Source organism: Epinephelus lanceolatus, chromosome 5 (assembly GCF_041903045.1).
Source record: "Epinephelus lanceolatus isolate andai-2023 chromosome 5, ASM4190304v1, whole genome shotgun sequence".
NCBI lineage: Eukaryota > Metazoa > Chordata > Actinopteri > Perciformes > Serranidae > Epinephelus > Epinephelus lanceolatus.
Window position 1 is genome coordinate 32,248,236 of NC_135738.1, and position 17,359 is coordinate 32,265,594.

At 42.2% G+C, this 17,359-nt stretch overlaps 1 protein-coding gene across 3 annotated transcripts in view; it reads right to left on the bottom strand.

The window, feature by feature from the left end:
* Nucleotides 1-3,487: 3,487 nt before the first annotated feature.
* tspan9a (tetraspanin 9a) overlaps nt 3,488-17,359 on the bottom strand; it is a 218,806-nt gene continuing 204,934 nt past the window's right edge. For all 3 annotated transcript variants that reach the window (XM_033621406.2, XM_033621405.2, XM_033621404.2), the window contains 2 exons: nt 15,351-15,434; nt 3,488-10,714 (listed from right to left, as the gene is read on the bottom strand). In XM_033621406.2, the coding sequence (XP_033477297.1) occupies nt 10,643-10,714; nt 15,351-15,434 (156 nt within the window). In that variant the 3' untranslated portion in view covers nt 3,488-10,642. The remainder of the gene's footprint in view (nt 10,715-15,350; nt 15,435-17,359) is intronic.

A 17,359-nucleotide genomic window follows, 5' to 3' on the forward strand; every position in this document is an offset into this window, starting at 1 on the left:
TTGCTCTTACTAAGCATCATTTTTACTTTACCTTTTGTATTTGATTTAATCGTTCAACTTCTAAATTTTGGATTTCTGCCAAGAGTTAAGTGACAGTTGTGTTTGTACACTACATATGAAATTACTGCCAGCACCTGGTTGACTGGAAACGAGTGGAAACTGAAGTGTAGAAAAGTGTCATGTTGTAGTTTTACGAATGTGACATACTGGCACATGAAAAACAAATACAGTGTTAATTGGTGAGCTTTAGAGGTGCTGGTGGCAGAGTTTGGACAGAGCCAGTGGTTTCCGGCTTTTGTTTTATGCTAACTGCCTGCTGATTGTAACTACATATTTACCTACAAACATGTTAGTATTATGAATCGTGTCATCTTACTCTCAGCAACAAAGTGGATACCTGTATTTCCTAAAATATTGACCTGTTCATTAAGAAAAACTAAACTGCTCATGTATGTACTCTATATTATATTATATATTATATTATATATATAATATTAAGCTACTGTCAGCCAGACCCCCAGAAAGCGCGCCAGACTTAGAAGCCAATTTTGTGGTTGCCAAACAGTGGAATACTAACTTCCGAGCCCATCACAGGATAACACTGGGCCCAAAAGACCTTTTCCCATAGATTAACATTGTGAAAGAGACATCTGTAAATCAGTGGATACATTTTTTTAGTGTCGTAACTGCCACAGAATGATTTCCTTCACCATCAGGATTGGATCCATGAGGTCTAATAACATCTGGAAAGTCTAGAAAAGCTGCATGATCAAATTACTATTCCCATGTAAGTTAGCGGAGAGCTAAACCAGAAGTTTCTAGGTGTGCTTGCTCTATGGGACCAACCAAGGGGCATCTTCTGAGGCTGATAAAAAAAAGCCAATGTGGAAGTGCCAAAAACTGCAGTTCCTCTAATGGCCACTTGAGGCTAGCTCCAAAACAGTAAATCCCTGTAGACTCCTGTGTTAAAATGCCCAAATTTATAGCAGAAATAAACATCTTCACAGCCTGGTACCAAAAATGGTTTTGGTCTAGTTAGCTAATTTCAACATTTATGACAACTGTATGGGGGGTGATTTTTTTTTTTATTACTTACCTGTTTAATGTTAGTAAGGCCCATATTTAAGGGCGAGGCAGCTAGAGTGACAGGCTGTCTAACAATAGTGTCCTCAGTCTCAGTCAGATCCACCCCTTGCTCCTCCACAGCGCCAGCCTCTTGCCCAAATATGGTCACTTCTGGCTCCAAAAACCAAGATGACGGCAGTCAAAATGCCAAACGCGAGGCTTCAGAAAGGCAGTCCACAAACCAGTGGGTGATGTCACGGTAGCTACGTCCATTATTTTTTCCAGTCTGTGAGCCCAACAATGCAGAATCTTTTGTGTTATTTTATAAGGGGCAGTTGAATGTTTTTGGCTTCAAGCATCACAGAGCAACTTTCATGAAGGGGGGTATCGCCTCCAACTTTGTATCCAGTTCTCTTTATATCCATGTTGTCAGCGGATGGTTTGCTTCACTTAGCATAAAAACTGGAAACATTTGGAAGTCTAAAACTGACGTGGTTTTACTGGGAAGTAGCCTTGCACATAACACTTATGTTTTTGTACAGATTCAACAAATACAATATAACACATTCATTGGTGAGCTTTCGAGGCAGTGTTAGGTGCATTTTGTTATCATTAAACAGTCAGGTTAGCTTTTTCCAGTTGTAATGCTAAGCTAAGATAACCTACCTGGCTGCTAGTAGTCTGAGTGGGCGGAAGTTCGCTGCATAGATCAGCCTCTCATTGGGCGGAATGAGCCACCCGCTGAAGTCCCGCCCTACCACCTCTGGTTGTGTAACCGTTTTCAACCGTTTTCAACACGTCCTTTACTAACTTTTGCGGTGTTTGATCTTGCGGGGATGTAGCCATTTTTCTGCCATGGTTCGTGTCCTGTAGGCGATATTTTTGTGGGCGTGTTACACCAAAACCTGTTTCCCCCCTGGCAATATTTTTGCAAGCGCACCGTTGCTGTGACACCACCTAGAACAATTGTGATTGGTTGAAAGAAATACAAGCAGCCAGGGCGTTTTTTTCTCTCAATCTCAAAGTGAGAGTCGGCCCAGCCAGACCTTTCTTTTCTTGAGAAAGGTCTGGTGAGCGAGACTAGGCTGCTAGCTGTAGCTTCATCTTTATCAAACAGACCAATCAAAGCTCCCTAAAAGTGAGACATCTTGATTGCCCCCTGGTGGCTGGCTGCAGTATCAGTAATAAGCCCTGCCCATCCTCTGGTAGTGGATGGGACATGGTCCAAACTAAAAACTCAAGTACACATCAAATATATTTTTTCCAAAGATAGCTTTAGTCATTTAGGTAGTTCTTAACTCACTGGTGTATGTCTTAGTTATCTGATGCTATGGAAAGGGGGTTTCACAGCTGTGTGTGGCATTGCCTATCCTTATATACAGTCTGTAATACATACATTAGAGTGGTATCAATCTTCTCATCAAACTCTTGGCAAAAAAGCAAATCAGAGTTTTTCCCCAAAATGTGAACCCGTTCCTTAAAAACACACACACACACACACGCAGCTTTCCCGCTTAAATTTGAAAGACTCTTTAATTTAACTGTAATTACTTTTATACAAATCTTGGAAATCATCAGTTATTGTCTATGTTGGCATCTGCCAATATTTTGGGAGATCTGGTGGAACCAGCAGATACCCAACCTGAGACTTTCTCTTGTACGTCAGTCATTTTGGTTAATCTCTTCTTCACAGACACATGAATTAATCTCTAATTCACAGACATGTGAATATAGTCAAATACATAAAAAAGCTAATTAAAAGCTAAATCGTTCTCAGACCATGGCTGATGGGCTCTAAGATTGCATTTTGGCCATTGTGGCCTGCCTGTCCTCATGGAATGTTTACCTATTGTTCAGATTTCACTGGTCAATACTACTCAGACTATAAATGGAAACCAAAACTCTTCCAATACCGAAATCTTGTCCCGTTGTCGACAGATTCTGCATACAGAGGCAGATATCTTTTTATAGAGGTGACATTTATATAAACAGTGTCAAACTGAAACCAAGTGTACTTCAGACAGCGTCTTCAGATCTTTTAAGCTAACTAAAGTTTTTAAGGACAAACAGAAGGAAGCTACAGTAAGCCTGCAGCACCATTAGTCATGCTGCTTTTGCATGCGAAGTCATGTCAAAACAGCATGACAAAGACTAAAAAGCCTCGCTGCCGTGCAGTTAAAAAGATAGCGAGTTTCCATGTAAAGACACGACAGATTGAGAACAGATAGCAGCAAAAACAACCTGCAGAGATCAGCTTCACTGCAGGTTAACAAGCTGAATAATGCTGTGTGAGGACAAACGAACGCTCTCATCAAAATGAAAGCCTTCCCCAATTCAGGTTAATGTAATGAGTTGTGCTGAGGATGAGGATGGAAAAAAAGTGAAACGCTGTTATAACAATTAGGGGAAAAAAAAAAGTATCCACGGTTGATTCTGTTTACTTTATTTCAGTACATGTTACTCATACAAAATAATCTGTACAAAGGCTAAAATAGGTCATATTTTTGCATAGAAGGAACAGTGATGAAAAACAAAAAGCCAGGATGGAATGGCACAATAAACTCCACTCACTATCACACATGGGCCTGATAACAATTAGGTTAAAAAAGGGATAAAGCTCCGTACAAAAATACTCTGCTGCTCACTCCAAGCTGTGGAAACGAGAGACAAATTGGCGATGGTTCCCACTTTCATCATCTCCCTTTTGTTCTTTTAAAAAACCCCTCTGCTCAGCTGGCTGACTACCATTAGCTCATCTCAGTGTCTTTAGGACAGCAGTCCCCCAGGTTTTGTTATTCTTTTTTTAAAAAAAGAGGCCATTTTAAGGCGGCGACGCCACTCTCTTTCATTCAGTACACCATGGGATCTGCTGTGACACCGCTTCACTTTGCTCTTCATGCCAAGTCCTGTCGTCCAGCCCCCCACCAAAAAAAGAGTTCAGCATCAAACACTGTTTAAACACTGCCTATATAATTGACAGTGACATAAAAAGGGAATACATCAGGAGCATCGAGTCATTAAACATGAAAGGCAATGAGCGTACGGTATCGTGGGATTTTTGTGACACTCTTTCCTTTATTTAAAAAATAGTTGATTTGGAGAATAAAGAGAAGGTAGTGCACCACCTAGTATAGATATTCAGAGTGCTTTCACATGTAGCAGAAAAAACTCCACAGGACAAGGCTGGCAGGTATCAGATAGTGCCACCCAGCAGAACACAACATCAAACACACCATTTCTAGAGCATACATTTCCACTGCTCAGATATTCAGCTGTAGCACGGGTGGGGAAGGATTAGGAGGAGATTACAGAAATAATATGTCGAAGGTGGCAAATAAAATAAAATAAAAAATAGCTCCTATGTCTCAAAATTCTTCACAGCAGACAAAACCCAATTACTGCATGTGCGTTCTTCCTTTACCAGCCCGGTGGCTTACTGGGAGTGCTTCCATGGATAAGAGGGAATACTTCATACTACTTCCAAAACAAAAAAAAAACAACAACAAAAAAACAGAACGGAAAAACGTGTCTTACTACAAGATGCAAATAAAATATGAAAACCATACTGACGAAAACACAAATTTACATCAGATTTACACCGCTCCTGTACGTCACAGAGGCAGAAACAAACTATCAAACATGATAACATATGGGTGGAAGACGTGTCCGTAAATGAGAGTAAAAGAGCATGAGTTGGTAGGCAATTGAAAATGGCAATTAAACTGTCAATGTAAATGTGATTACAAGTGGCGGAGGTAAAGTATAACAGTAAATTACATCAGTTGTAAAATGAGCATATTTACATCCGGGACTAACGCACAGGGCTGATATACTGTAGTGACGTGAGCTCTGTGTCGTACAGTGTCATCTAATAGATCATGCTCTAGAAACACATAATGGCTCTTACACTGGCAGTTTTAAAAGACATACTGCAGATTACACCAGCACGTCCTAATTTAATTAAACTAGGTCTTAATACAGAGAAGCACCACGACAAGCGTGCACTATGTCTTTTGTGGGCTTTACCCGATGCTGTATGCCAATTTTTTCCCTATCAGTTCTGACTTAATTGCTTCAACTGCCCGTAGCAATGTTAAGACAGAAAGGCGTTTTTGCACCTTGTAGAGGAACATCGCAGACTAATCCTCTATGAAACAAATGCTTAATGGTGTCATGTACTCACAATGAGCGACAGAGAGCCTCTGTCATGAATGATTTTTTCTTTTTTTTTTAAAAAAAGCCAGTAAAAACAGCCTACAACAGGAAAAAAACAACAGTATATCGTATAAAAACAAACGTTAAAACGGCGACAACCAATGTACAAAAATAACATCATTAAACAGCTTTTGTTAAAACGGCATTCATCCCTGCATTCAAAAAAAAAAGAAAAAAAAAAAAACACGAAGGAACAGTTTCTCTGACAAGACCATGAAATCTAGGTGACAGTGGCAGAGCTAAAAGGGAGTTCACACGGAGGAGAAAATGTCAGCGCAGTCAGATCAGTCAGGGGCAAAGAGTTGCAGAGTTTGCAGGCTGGCTCTCTGAAGTATGACGTCAGATAAGGAAGCAGACACTGGATTTGTTTTATTTCCTCTATTCTTCATTCTCACATTTTCAGTGACATCCGCGTTTAAACACTTTCCACCCCCGTGCAAGACAAAGCACCAAAACAAAATATTTATCTCGGGTTTTTTTCTTAAATTTTTGCCTGCAGATAGTGTTACAATGCAGTCTGATTTACAGAACCAGTTACAGCTATTCCTCCTATAAACCCTGCCGGATGCAGAGTATACCTCACAGCTGCTTCCAGGCGTCTACAGAGCACAGCTGTATTTCCACAGTGTCAGTGCTGCCAGCTACTGTATATGTAGCGCTGGGTGTCTGCAGAGCGAGGCAGTAAATAAGGGATGTGTAGAGAGTTTGTGGAGGCAGCCAAGCAGAGGAGATGTGACCACTCGTGCCTGCGCTGTACATCAGCAGCTGTCATGTTCCCCCCGTGGACACAACAAGAAGAGTCGGAGCATATGGGGGCAGGCAGTGAATCACAGCCAGCAGGGTCGCCGCACATCACAGCCCAAATCTGTTGCTTCCTGATGCACAAATCTCCTCCTAAAACTGTCTCTCAGATTAAGTCATTATCAAACTATTAAAAAAAAAAAAAAAAACACCTTAAGAATGACTTCAGGCGATACTCTGAGGCTCTGAGGCATACAGGCTGCCAGACTGGAAGAATGTCTAATGAGTGAATCTTGGTGGGTAATGCTGTGTCACTTGTTAGCCCACGTAGCAGCAATACAGTGTCTGAGTTCTAAGGCTTCATCCAAAGCAACAAACTCTCCCGTCAGCGATTACCTTGGATACAATTTAGAACGCATCCACTAATGGTCCCAATGATTTCTCTACTCAGCTTCCAACAGCAGCAAACAAATGATCACCTATCCTCTCCTGATCCAGTTTATTACATGCTTTCATACAACGTAGTAGTTCTGGCCATCATTCCTATCAGTAAGTGTAAGTTCTTCATAGAGTTCTGTGACTGTGGCTTCTACACAAGTCCTGCACTGATGGCTGTTTTTCTTTTTTTGGTCGTTAAAGGAACAAATGAGCTAATCAAAGCACTGAGGACGCCTTACTGTGCTCAAGCCAGAAAAACTGGCTGTGTCCAAAATCACTCCATGTCTGCAATATAGTGCACTATTTTTACTGCTCTGCATTTTCAGTAGCCGAATTCTAACTGTGAAATTTATTCACCACACGGTGCCCTCCAAAATTCCCACCATGGACAGGTGTGATCAGCCAGAGTGCTTGAAAACACCTGTGTGGGTGTGCAGTAGAGCTGGGTCAACTTCTGAGTTTGTACAGTGTACCAGCTTAAACTGGTTTGATTTTAAGCAAACTGGCTGTACTGCCGTTAGTCATTATAACATGTTGTGGCAAATTAAAAGACAGCAATTTGTGCAGACGGCACCACGGTGCTAAATTCAACTTGTATTGCATTAGCAACGTGACAACGTGATGTTCATAAACAGACTAGTGTCTGACAGGCCATGTGCAATTATCTGCCAAGTCGAGGTCAGCAACATGGAGGGGTAAAATTTCAGTAGAGGTGGAGGAGGGGAAGATGCGCACAGCGCACATTGTGTTTGTTTACCAGAAAGTTTATGTGTTTTTTGGGGTGACGAAACAAGACATGACAGAGTTTGTCTCAAAGAAAACTAAAACTGCGCCAGTATGGCATAGTTTTGGATTTGAATCTGAAGAAATGGTGCGTCTGTATATGCATATTTTGTCGCCCACTGCGAGAGATGCCAACAGCTGCTTGTAACCGTGTTTGTGTGGAAATGGCATTGTTACATCAGAAGACAAGTTGCTGTTGTTTGAAGACAAAACAAGAACCCCTCCCACACAGAGAACAGCCATATGAACACAGCGTCTCAAGTATTGAAATGAAGCAACATGGCAATAAGCCTTTCTCACAGCAGATATTTTGACTTGTCACAGTAGGAAAAGCGCAGCACAACACCAATGCTGGCTTTGTTTTATTCAAGTGTTCCAGTGAGAGTGACGGTGAGTAAGCACTGACAACACCAAGAACCTGAAGCAGCTAAATGGAACTCAGCCATCATTTATTTCATTATTTTCACTGTGCTTCTACTACAGTGACACAAGGCCAAATGTCTTCCATTAAATGTGACGGAAACCTTGCTGAACTGCTGCAGCTCACTATATTTTTTCATGTCTGTGACAGATATAGCGATTAAACTGTAGTGAAAGGTGGTATAATATCAGTATGATCAATAAAAGACCACTGTCAGTCTATTTTTGCAACGGAAAAAAGTCACACGGAAAAAAATCGGCTAGCCTCCTATTTTCTCAATGTTCCTCAACTTAGCAGCAGCTGAGCCACAACTAAGCAGCGATGCTCACACAGGCAGTGTGGCTGCTATTACCTGTTAATACAGGCACCGAAAAACAATATAAGATGTTCCTCGACTCACATGTGCTGCTCATGCAGGTGGTGTGTCCCAGGGATAAGGAACATGAGCAGTCAGATGATCATAAAGGTTTTAAACAAACTTCCAGATTGGCCAAATTTATTTGTAGGAGTAAAAAAAGGTGAGCTGTGAAATGATTACTTAAGGGTAATTAATGCTTAACTCTGACAGCACTTTCTGTGCGTACTCCTGAATTTGATCAGAAGATGGAGTGGTACCTCCTGAAATCATGGTGGCAATGTAGCGTATTTCAAGCGGGACACGACCATGGGACACGTCAAAGTCATTTTAAAAATGGCGTCCACATGTTGCGATGTTTTTAATGGCCTCACAGAACACTGTGTTCAACAATGCTGCCTTTGTTAAAAGGTACATTACTACAACCTCCTCCACTGTCGCCTGTTTGTTATTGTGGGGGACTTTTCACTCTGCCTCTTAGAGCCATCTAGTGAATGTATCTATGTCAACATTTGGATGCATGTAGGTATGTAGGCAGTGACAGCTTCGTTTTAAATGAACAGATCTATTTCGTACATTAAGGGAGTATAAATGAGCGCTTAAGCTGTCTAAAAAATCCATCAATTCAGCTTTGACCTGTTGTACTTACTGTAGCTGTGCGGGCATGGTTTACCTGTGTACTGAGGAATTATTATTGATTATTACCTATTAATCTGGTCAAACTGTTGGCCTGTTCACAACCTGATCTGATCACCTAAATGTTGTAGCCATGTCCTCACTGTTTACTTCGGTGAGTACAGTGTTGGCATAACTGATGACAACCATTCATAACCAAATGACTCCCTAAACTGAAATGATCCTTTAACAATAGGCCAGTCTTTTACACCACCTCCTCTCACATGCTCACAGAAACTTTGAAGCCTATAGAGCAGACACACTGGAGGGCATTTTCTTTAAGTCACCACAGCAGATATAGAGTATTTTCAGTCTTGAAGAAGCAGGCTAATGCTCAGGCTTCCTGCTGCGAATCAGCAGTAAACAGACAAACAGTTCTATAGGGCATGTTGCCATACCTATCGGTCTAAGCTTTGATCTGCCTACACTCCTGCCACCCTCTCCGCTGTGACTGGGAGAAAAGGAAGTTTACGTAAAATCAGTGAAGTTGCAAACTAGACTGTGTGATGAGCAGGAATGTCAGCAGAGATACTGTGTGTACATATGGATCATAAAGCTCCTTGCTTTCTGACGCGTGGGAAGAAAATTGGGGTGAAAAAAGAAAGAGAAAAATGGAGGCAGGAGGAGCTGACAGCCAAAGAGAGGAAGAGTGAGGAGGGCAGAGCAAATGGATGAGATCTCAAGAATATAGAAGAGAAAGTCTCTAGCCGCCTCCGCTAACACAATTGATGGTAGCAGGGAGACAACATGTCTGCTCTGTTTTTGCCCCTTGTGCCCTTGCTTTGCTTCGTGTTTCTGTGTGCTGTTTTTTTTCTCTCTTCTGCAGCTTGGACAATGTGATAAAACACATCCGTAAAGCCACACATACACACACACACTTCTTCTGTATTCTCGAAGGAGGAACTACATCACCCAGATCTCTTCACTTGACAGTCCTGGTGGAGCCCTAATAAACAGCCATTTTACACCATTTATATTGTCTCATAGGGAATGGGAATACTGCTGCTGTGTGGCAGCACAACGTGCATGTGTGTGTGTTTTCACAGGCAGATTTATGCATTACAATTTATTATTCAGAGGATCCTGCAGAATTTGGTGTAAAATAAACCCACTGATGATTTCTCATGCTCATCATGACGTTCCTCTATCACGCTCACTCTACCAAAAATCTCCACAGCCAGATGAAAAATATATGAATCATGGCGTGCATTAAAACACCGTCCCCACGTGTCTGTGCCCCTCTGCAGCAGCGTCACATCAAATCCAACCCCACACACACACGCATCTGAAAACTCATTGCACTGATCTGTTCAACATTACATTACATTCCACAGGAGCATCGATGACATACTTACTAAAAAAAAAAAAAAAAACCCAAGAAAAAAAAAATGAAGACGTTTGACATTCTGACGACAAAGGTAAATCAGATAAGTAGAAAACTAGCATGCCATGTTGGAACTTTTTCCATTTACATTTAGTGAAAAGAGGGCTTGACTTCAACATGAGGAAAAAAGACACTCCACAAGATCTGGAGGGTAGTATCAGTTTCATGTGTTCTCTTTGCCTCGGAGTGGTGTGCGTGGGCATTAGTAAAGTCTTCATTGTCTCAAAATCCATCCTTCCTTCCAGCAAATTGTTAGTCCAAGCAAAGAAAAAAAAGACAATAAAATAGAAATGTACTCAAGAGGAGTGACAACCAATGGGATTCTCTTCCTTGCCAAAAGTAGGTGTCCCTTCTCTTCCAGTTGTGTTACTCTTTGGCAAAATGAATGGTGAGAGGAGAGAGCAGAACAGAGCAGGGAGGGACACAGCTGGAATCTGTACAGAGGGTCTGGGATGGGAAGGGGGGGAGGTTGTAAAGTGAGGAGGGGGGAGCAGGGGTGTTTAAATCAGAGTCTTATCCCATCAGGCAGTGGGGCTCCTCTCCAGTGGATGCCTCCCCCCCAAGGCTAAGCGTCGTACTTCTTCCCTGTTCTGTGGATGTGGTGGAACAGTGTCATGGAGAACGCCATGCCCAGGAGCTGTGGAGGAGAGGAGAAGCAGATAGTGAATTTGTGTCTGCGCGTATATGTATGTTTATGTGTGTCGCTGTGTGGTCTTTTTGATGTTGATGCCCTCGGCTACAATGAGTTCTGATGCACAGTAAATCCTGTGGTGAAGCAGAGGCACATTTTCGTTCGCCCCGTTTTTTTTTTTCCGCAGAAGGCCTTCAAACGACAGCTCTGGAATCTGTATGATGGAGGAAAAATATATATACAGCATGCGCAAGCATTAAGTCAATGAAGTAAATTGAGATGCCACTGAATCAAAGTAGCCAGTGATCTCTTTGAAGTTTCCATTACCCCTGATACTTCTACATCAAACACAGTCACAAGGCTGATCCTAAAACCATTATCTGGCAAAGTTAGGATGGCAGGGAAACGGCAAAGTGCTGTTTGGTGCATAGTCTTTACTAAAAAGGCAACGTGGACTTCCTGCAAAACAGCCTCCGCTGGGGATTCCTACGGGATGTGATTAGCTCGGGAAAGCTGCTGATTCTCTTCCTTTAGTTTCAGTCAAAGCCTAATTCGTAGGGTCGCTTCAGAGAAAATGCTACCTTAAGCCGCTGTCAATCAAAACCTGAAGTGTCATTTAGGGTAAACATCCAGCTAAGAGGGAGTTAGGACCAATGAAAAACCAACCCCAATTATTTACATGGGGCTCATCTGTGCAGCTCTGACATTCACTGAGCGTTTTTGCTGTCTGCTTCATTCATTCTGAGTGAGACAACATGACAGTCGCTCCTGCAGGACTCTTCAAAGCTCCATCATCCGTCCCTGCTTAAGAATATATAAATACAGCTGAGATTTCTAAAACCATTGTGGATGAAGTTATACATATAGGCTTTTTCCAAGTCTGTCATATATGCTGCTGGTCTAAATCATTCATAAGCCACTTCTCCACGCCTCTGGCCATTATGTAACAGTGCAGACATGTGGGGCATCAGCTTTTTCATGATGCTTATCTCCATCATGTCCCCCTGCTTGCCTTTGAGTCTGCTAATCTGACAGCTCAAGGTCTGTTCTGCTACACCCCCACCCCTCACCTGACTCAGTGTGAGGGGGGTGTGTGTGTGTGTGTGGATGAAGAGGGAGACAGATCATTAAAATTAATGTCAGCCAAGTTGGTGTTGTGGGGTTTAATTCTGCACGAAGACTTTATCAGTCTCCGAACAGCGCCAACATTTGTCACTGTTCTGCATGTGCGTACTGTGCGTGTGTGTGTGTGTGTGTTTTCAGAGGAATGAAATGACAGAGAGGAGATAGTGTCAGACAGAGAGAAGAGAGCCGGTGAGTTAGAATAAATGCACACGAGCATGTAAGAAGAGTGTGATCTTGTCATGAATACATAGTGATCTGAAGCTGGCCGATAAATAATGTTGACTTTCTCGCCGTGCGGCTGTGAACTTTAACAAACTCAAGCACCATCTTGACATCAGGACATTTGAAATGTGTGGATTCTTGCAAAACTCAACACAGGAGATTTCATAGTGAGGACACCTTCCTCTGAATGAATGAATCGATTTACATACAGACGTGCGAGGGTAGGGAACATAAAGGAAGAAGGTATGAGCAGTGAAATGAAACAAGCAAATGGCAGGGGGGTGTACTGCATGTACACAAATTTCAAGTGCATCCATTCACCTGCTGTAATGCTCATTTGTGCGTAACAAAAACCAGAGTAGAAAATGTTATAAAACAGTCAACATGACCTATTAAAGTTTTTATGCTTGGCTGATGTGGTAAAGCTGATGTGCTGATACAAACAAAAACATTGTGTAACATTTCAGTTGTTTATTGGAAAAAATCGATGTCTGCATTCATAAATATGTCATCAGTGGTGTACTATTACCTCCACCAATAACCTGACTTATTCTCATAAAAAAAAGAATTTCGGATTTGTTTGTACATTGTGCGGGTAAGTCGTCTGGGGGGTTCCATTACGTTTCGCCATCTTGAGAATACATCTGCCAGCAAGGGACATACAGCCCCGCCTTCGGCGTTTTCGTTGAGAGCCAGGCCAGCGCTACATGGCTGAGAAGCCGAAGGAGAGGAGCAAGAGGCGTTTCACTACTACCCTGGCACTACTGCAGCATAACAAAGTCCCACAGCTGTTAGTTGTTAGCAGCCAGCACCGCGGTTAGCAGCGCAGTGATGCGAGGAGAGGGATGAGGTGTGTGAAGTTGAGCCACTTGTCAGTTGTCAAAAGACAAGACGTGATTGGTTTGTTTCGATTTACACCCGCTCCAACAGTTCTACGTTGTAAACACAGCCAGCATGGTGAGGAGGGGGTTTGTCAGCTCGCGTCGCGTGTGTCTGTGTAGGAGCCTGAATGAATACTCCATGTAGTATCGGATGACATGGTTTCATCAATGTTATCATAGCTTTTTGGTACACAGCGGCTAACGTTGCTGCAATACATGTTTGAAACAGTGAGGCGCTAGAGTGCGCTATCCATTTGAATGCAATATATGATTTCAACGTTAGATGGGAGAAATTCCTACACACTGTGGCTTTAACGAATAAATCATGGCGTATATGAAGCATGAGACTTAAGCGTTACTCAAGCACACGGAAACATCGGATATGTATGGACTACTGAGACTGTAACTTTCCTCAAATTAATGTTAAACAACCATATTACCTCGTTTCCGTCAAGCTTTCTGCATTGTTTTTGTTTAAGGTCTGAACATATCTTGTGCCCTCTTTAACTGCAACGGTTTAATGGACCTTGACTGAAGAATTAGTGCCGCCAGCTGTTTATTTGGGAACGACCAACTTCTTATATTTTCTGAAAATTCTCAATGTTCCACATTTGGATGGAAAGTTGACTATTGAGAAATGAATGAATGACATATTCTGATTTATAAAGTTGCAAGGCCAGCAGGAGAACATTAAACTGACAATGAACTGTCTCTTAATTTGTATGTGCGAGAGTAGGAGCTCAATGAGTAAAATATAAGAACTACAAGGCTAAATGTAGCCAGGACTATTCGGTCGGTGCAAGAAAAGATAACATGAACCTGAGAAATACATGCAGCACAGATAGGTTTTGTGTCTGAAAGGTCAGAGCATAACTCTTAAGATGTGTTTAGACTGACTGCAAAGTGAGTTTTAGACAGAATGTGACTGCATACAAGGCAACTAGGTGTGAAAAGATGTGCTCAAGGCAGTGCAGCAATAGCAAAGGAACCCATTGGCTGAAAACCATAAGCCTCTGAGGGCAACAGCCAATGTTTCGAGGGTTCCATTCACTGTAGCCAGCAGATATCTGAGGCAAGACTTCTTCCTTGCGTCAACATTTTGGCTAATCTCTATGAACAGATATCTGCATATGACTGCAGCTAAATAAGGAAAAACTTAAATCATTGTCAGACGATAGCGGATAGGTTCTGAGACAGCATTTTGGCCTATGCGTCTGTTTAACTGCAGGCAACCAAAGCCTGCTCACATGTGACTGATCAATACAACTTGGACCAAAAAAAGGGACCAGCATGCTTTTGATACCAAAATATTGTCCCGTTGCCTACAGATTCTGCATACATACGCAGATATCTGTTCACAGAGGTTTGTGCAGCAATGACCTGTCCATCCATCCATCTCTTGGGGGGCAGGACATCACTCAGTTTACATTACCCTGAACAGGTTGCCAGTCTGTTACTGGGGTGACAAAAACAGTCAGCCCCCAAGATCTGAAAAATGTTTCAGCTTGAGTGAAAACTTCACGCTTATCGCAGGGCTTTATGACTCCATTTATAGACATACAGAGACTAAAGGAAGAAGGAGTGAGACTGGTTGAAGATGCAGGAAGCACTAGGATTCCTGATGAGTTCTGAAATCAGTCTGAGTCTGAGCTGTCCCACAAACACAGCACAAACTCTCTCTGCACACACACAGTTGGTGCATTGCTAGCTAGCTACAGCTAACATCAGTAAAGTTGGTACTTTGGCTGTCTAGAGTGAATAAGCACAAACTGCAAAACACAGCAGTCAAATTTGTGCAAGCGCTAGGGAAAAGTACACTTTGCTTTGTTCAGTCTGCAGACACTTTTAGGACGCACCCTCCACGAAAGCAGAAAATGTACTGCAAAATGCAGCAAGACTCTCACTCTACAAAGAGGGATAGATGTAAAGCTGATTTTAGGACAAAAAGAAAAACAGTGTCTTAGGAGGAAAATCTATCACACTTCCCGACTGTGCCTTTAATCTGCGACTCTATACCTGCTCCTGCATATTCAGTATCTCTGCTGCCCTATCTTCTGATGGCTTTGTATACATGACTACAGCCTGCTTGGCACAAATCCTGGTGGCTTTGTTTCTCCCAGACAAGATCAGGGTGCAGAAGACAGTGACTTCAATATTTCAATGTGCGTGGGTGCCCAGAATGCCCACTGAGCACAAGCCTAAAAACTGTCTCAGTAGAGGATGGTGGCGCAGAGGCCACTGGATGCAGATGTTTTTTTGTTTTTTTTTTTCTTTTCAAAACATGTTGCCAGACACAAACAAATGCACCCAGACACAAAGCAAGAAGAAAAAACGGGGAGAAAATAAATGGGGGAGAAGCAAAAAACCAAAAACAAATGGAGAAGGAAAGAACAATGTATCACTAAGCCTCGTACCTGCACTACCAAGATGACCATGCCTATGGTTCCCAGCAGGTGTTTGTTGTCATCCAGCCATTCCTCCACTTTCTCGAAGCAACCCTGAAATGGAACAAAAACTTGTAAAGAAACCACTAAAGAAATGTGCATTTTCACTGTGGCAGATGAGTCTTGTCACATCAGTCGCAGTCTGTTTGGTCACCTAGAAAATCCATCCAGTTCATGCTTTTCAACAAAGAATGCATCTCTTACATATGAGACATATCCTCAGATGAATGAACCACCAGGTAAGGTGTTACAACAAGTGAATTACCCATGAGTGATTCCTTTTATCTGCAGACTTAGAGGCCATATGGACAGATGTGAGTACTACCTCTTAAATGTATTCCCACCTGGGTTCATTCATAGGTCACTCACTGGTGAAGGACTTAATGGTGGTTTCAGCTGCAGAGTGGTGCCCATTCTTGAGCGCGGGTGCTGAGGCAGCATGTAAGACTTAACTATACAGTGTGTGGCCGTCTCCTCTGGGCAGGATTACACACAAGCTTTTACTGCTGTGGTTTCCCAATGGGCCGGCTCAATGTCTGCCTATTCTCATTTTGGCAATTATATTACAGCTTTTAATCCCCTACTTTGGACCTGCTAACAAACCACATGCCAGGCCAATAGCAGATTAGACTTGTAATGGGGGGAGATTGGTGAACATTGTGCTGTGAGCTCTCTGAGAAAAAAAAAGAGCTGTTGTCTCATGCATAATGGAAACAAATCCAGCGTGATCAGAATTCAGCAATAAGACGAAAACTTTATGGCTACTTTAAATACACAAAGAGGGTGAAGAAAAAAACTACTGAACAGATGGACTGAAGATTAAAAATGTATAAGATTTATGATTTTTAGGTCCCCTGTGATTCTGGTACTTATGAGTCTGTGTCCTAGATCAACATTATTATTATTTAAAACCGTGTGCGTGTGTGGACATACATACATATATATTGGGGGTGGGAATCACTAGAGGCCCCAGGATACGTTATTATTGTTAGGATTTTAAACATGTTGTGATACGCTAGGTATTGCAGGAGCATGTATTGTGATTGCTATTAACTATATTTGTTCAGTTGCAAATTATGTTCCCAAAAGGAAAACTTTGTCAACATCTGTTTTATGTAATAAGATAATGTTGTCAGTCTGCTCATCTCACTCGAATAATTTTTATTGCAGCAAAACGTATCCATGTATCTGCATTCTTTAGGAATTCTAGTAGGCTACCAAAAATTGAGCATAGCATTAGTTCAGGCAGGATATGATGCCAAGCTCAGCTCACATCCCAGCTACATCAGCTGATCTCAAACAGCCCAATCAACTGATGGAGCAGCTGATTGATGGAAGGGAGTCAGCTGATAGATCACATGATTCCTTTCTATGCAACCAATTGGCGAATCTCATTCAGGACGCCCTATTTAAACTGCTCTGGCTGCCTACTGTTGCTGCTTCCTCTGCAAGCCTCCGAGGCAACCTCCCTCCGCCCCGGCTCCTCTTTTTTTTTGGTGTGTATGATTCATCAATGTCATTTCTGTTTGTCATTGATGCTGCTCTGTTCTGTTCCCAGGGGGTCTTTGCTGCTGCTCTCCCTGCCTTAGGCTATCCATGTAGGCACATGGAAGGGCAGGGAGGTGTGCTCTTTGCCTTACGGCTTTCCATGTAGGCACGCAGAAGGGCGGAGAGGCCTTAAGGCTTTCCACGTAGGCACGTGGAAAAGGCTTTTTGCATGGGCCCGAGGAAAGGCAGCGAGGCCCCAGAACGGAGCCATACCGCCAAATATAATACTGCAAATGGAAAGTTTTATTTGACTTAAGTGTTCCTGAATGAAGTGTAATTTATGGTTGCAATATCATTACTTCAAATAAATTTAAAAGAATTGACACTTTGTGTCTATTGATACAATACTGCCACACAAAATAATGCAATACTATGCTGTAGTGATTTTCCCCCACCCTTAATATACTTTATATGAGTTCATTTTAGGTTCT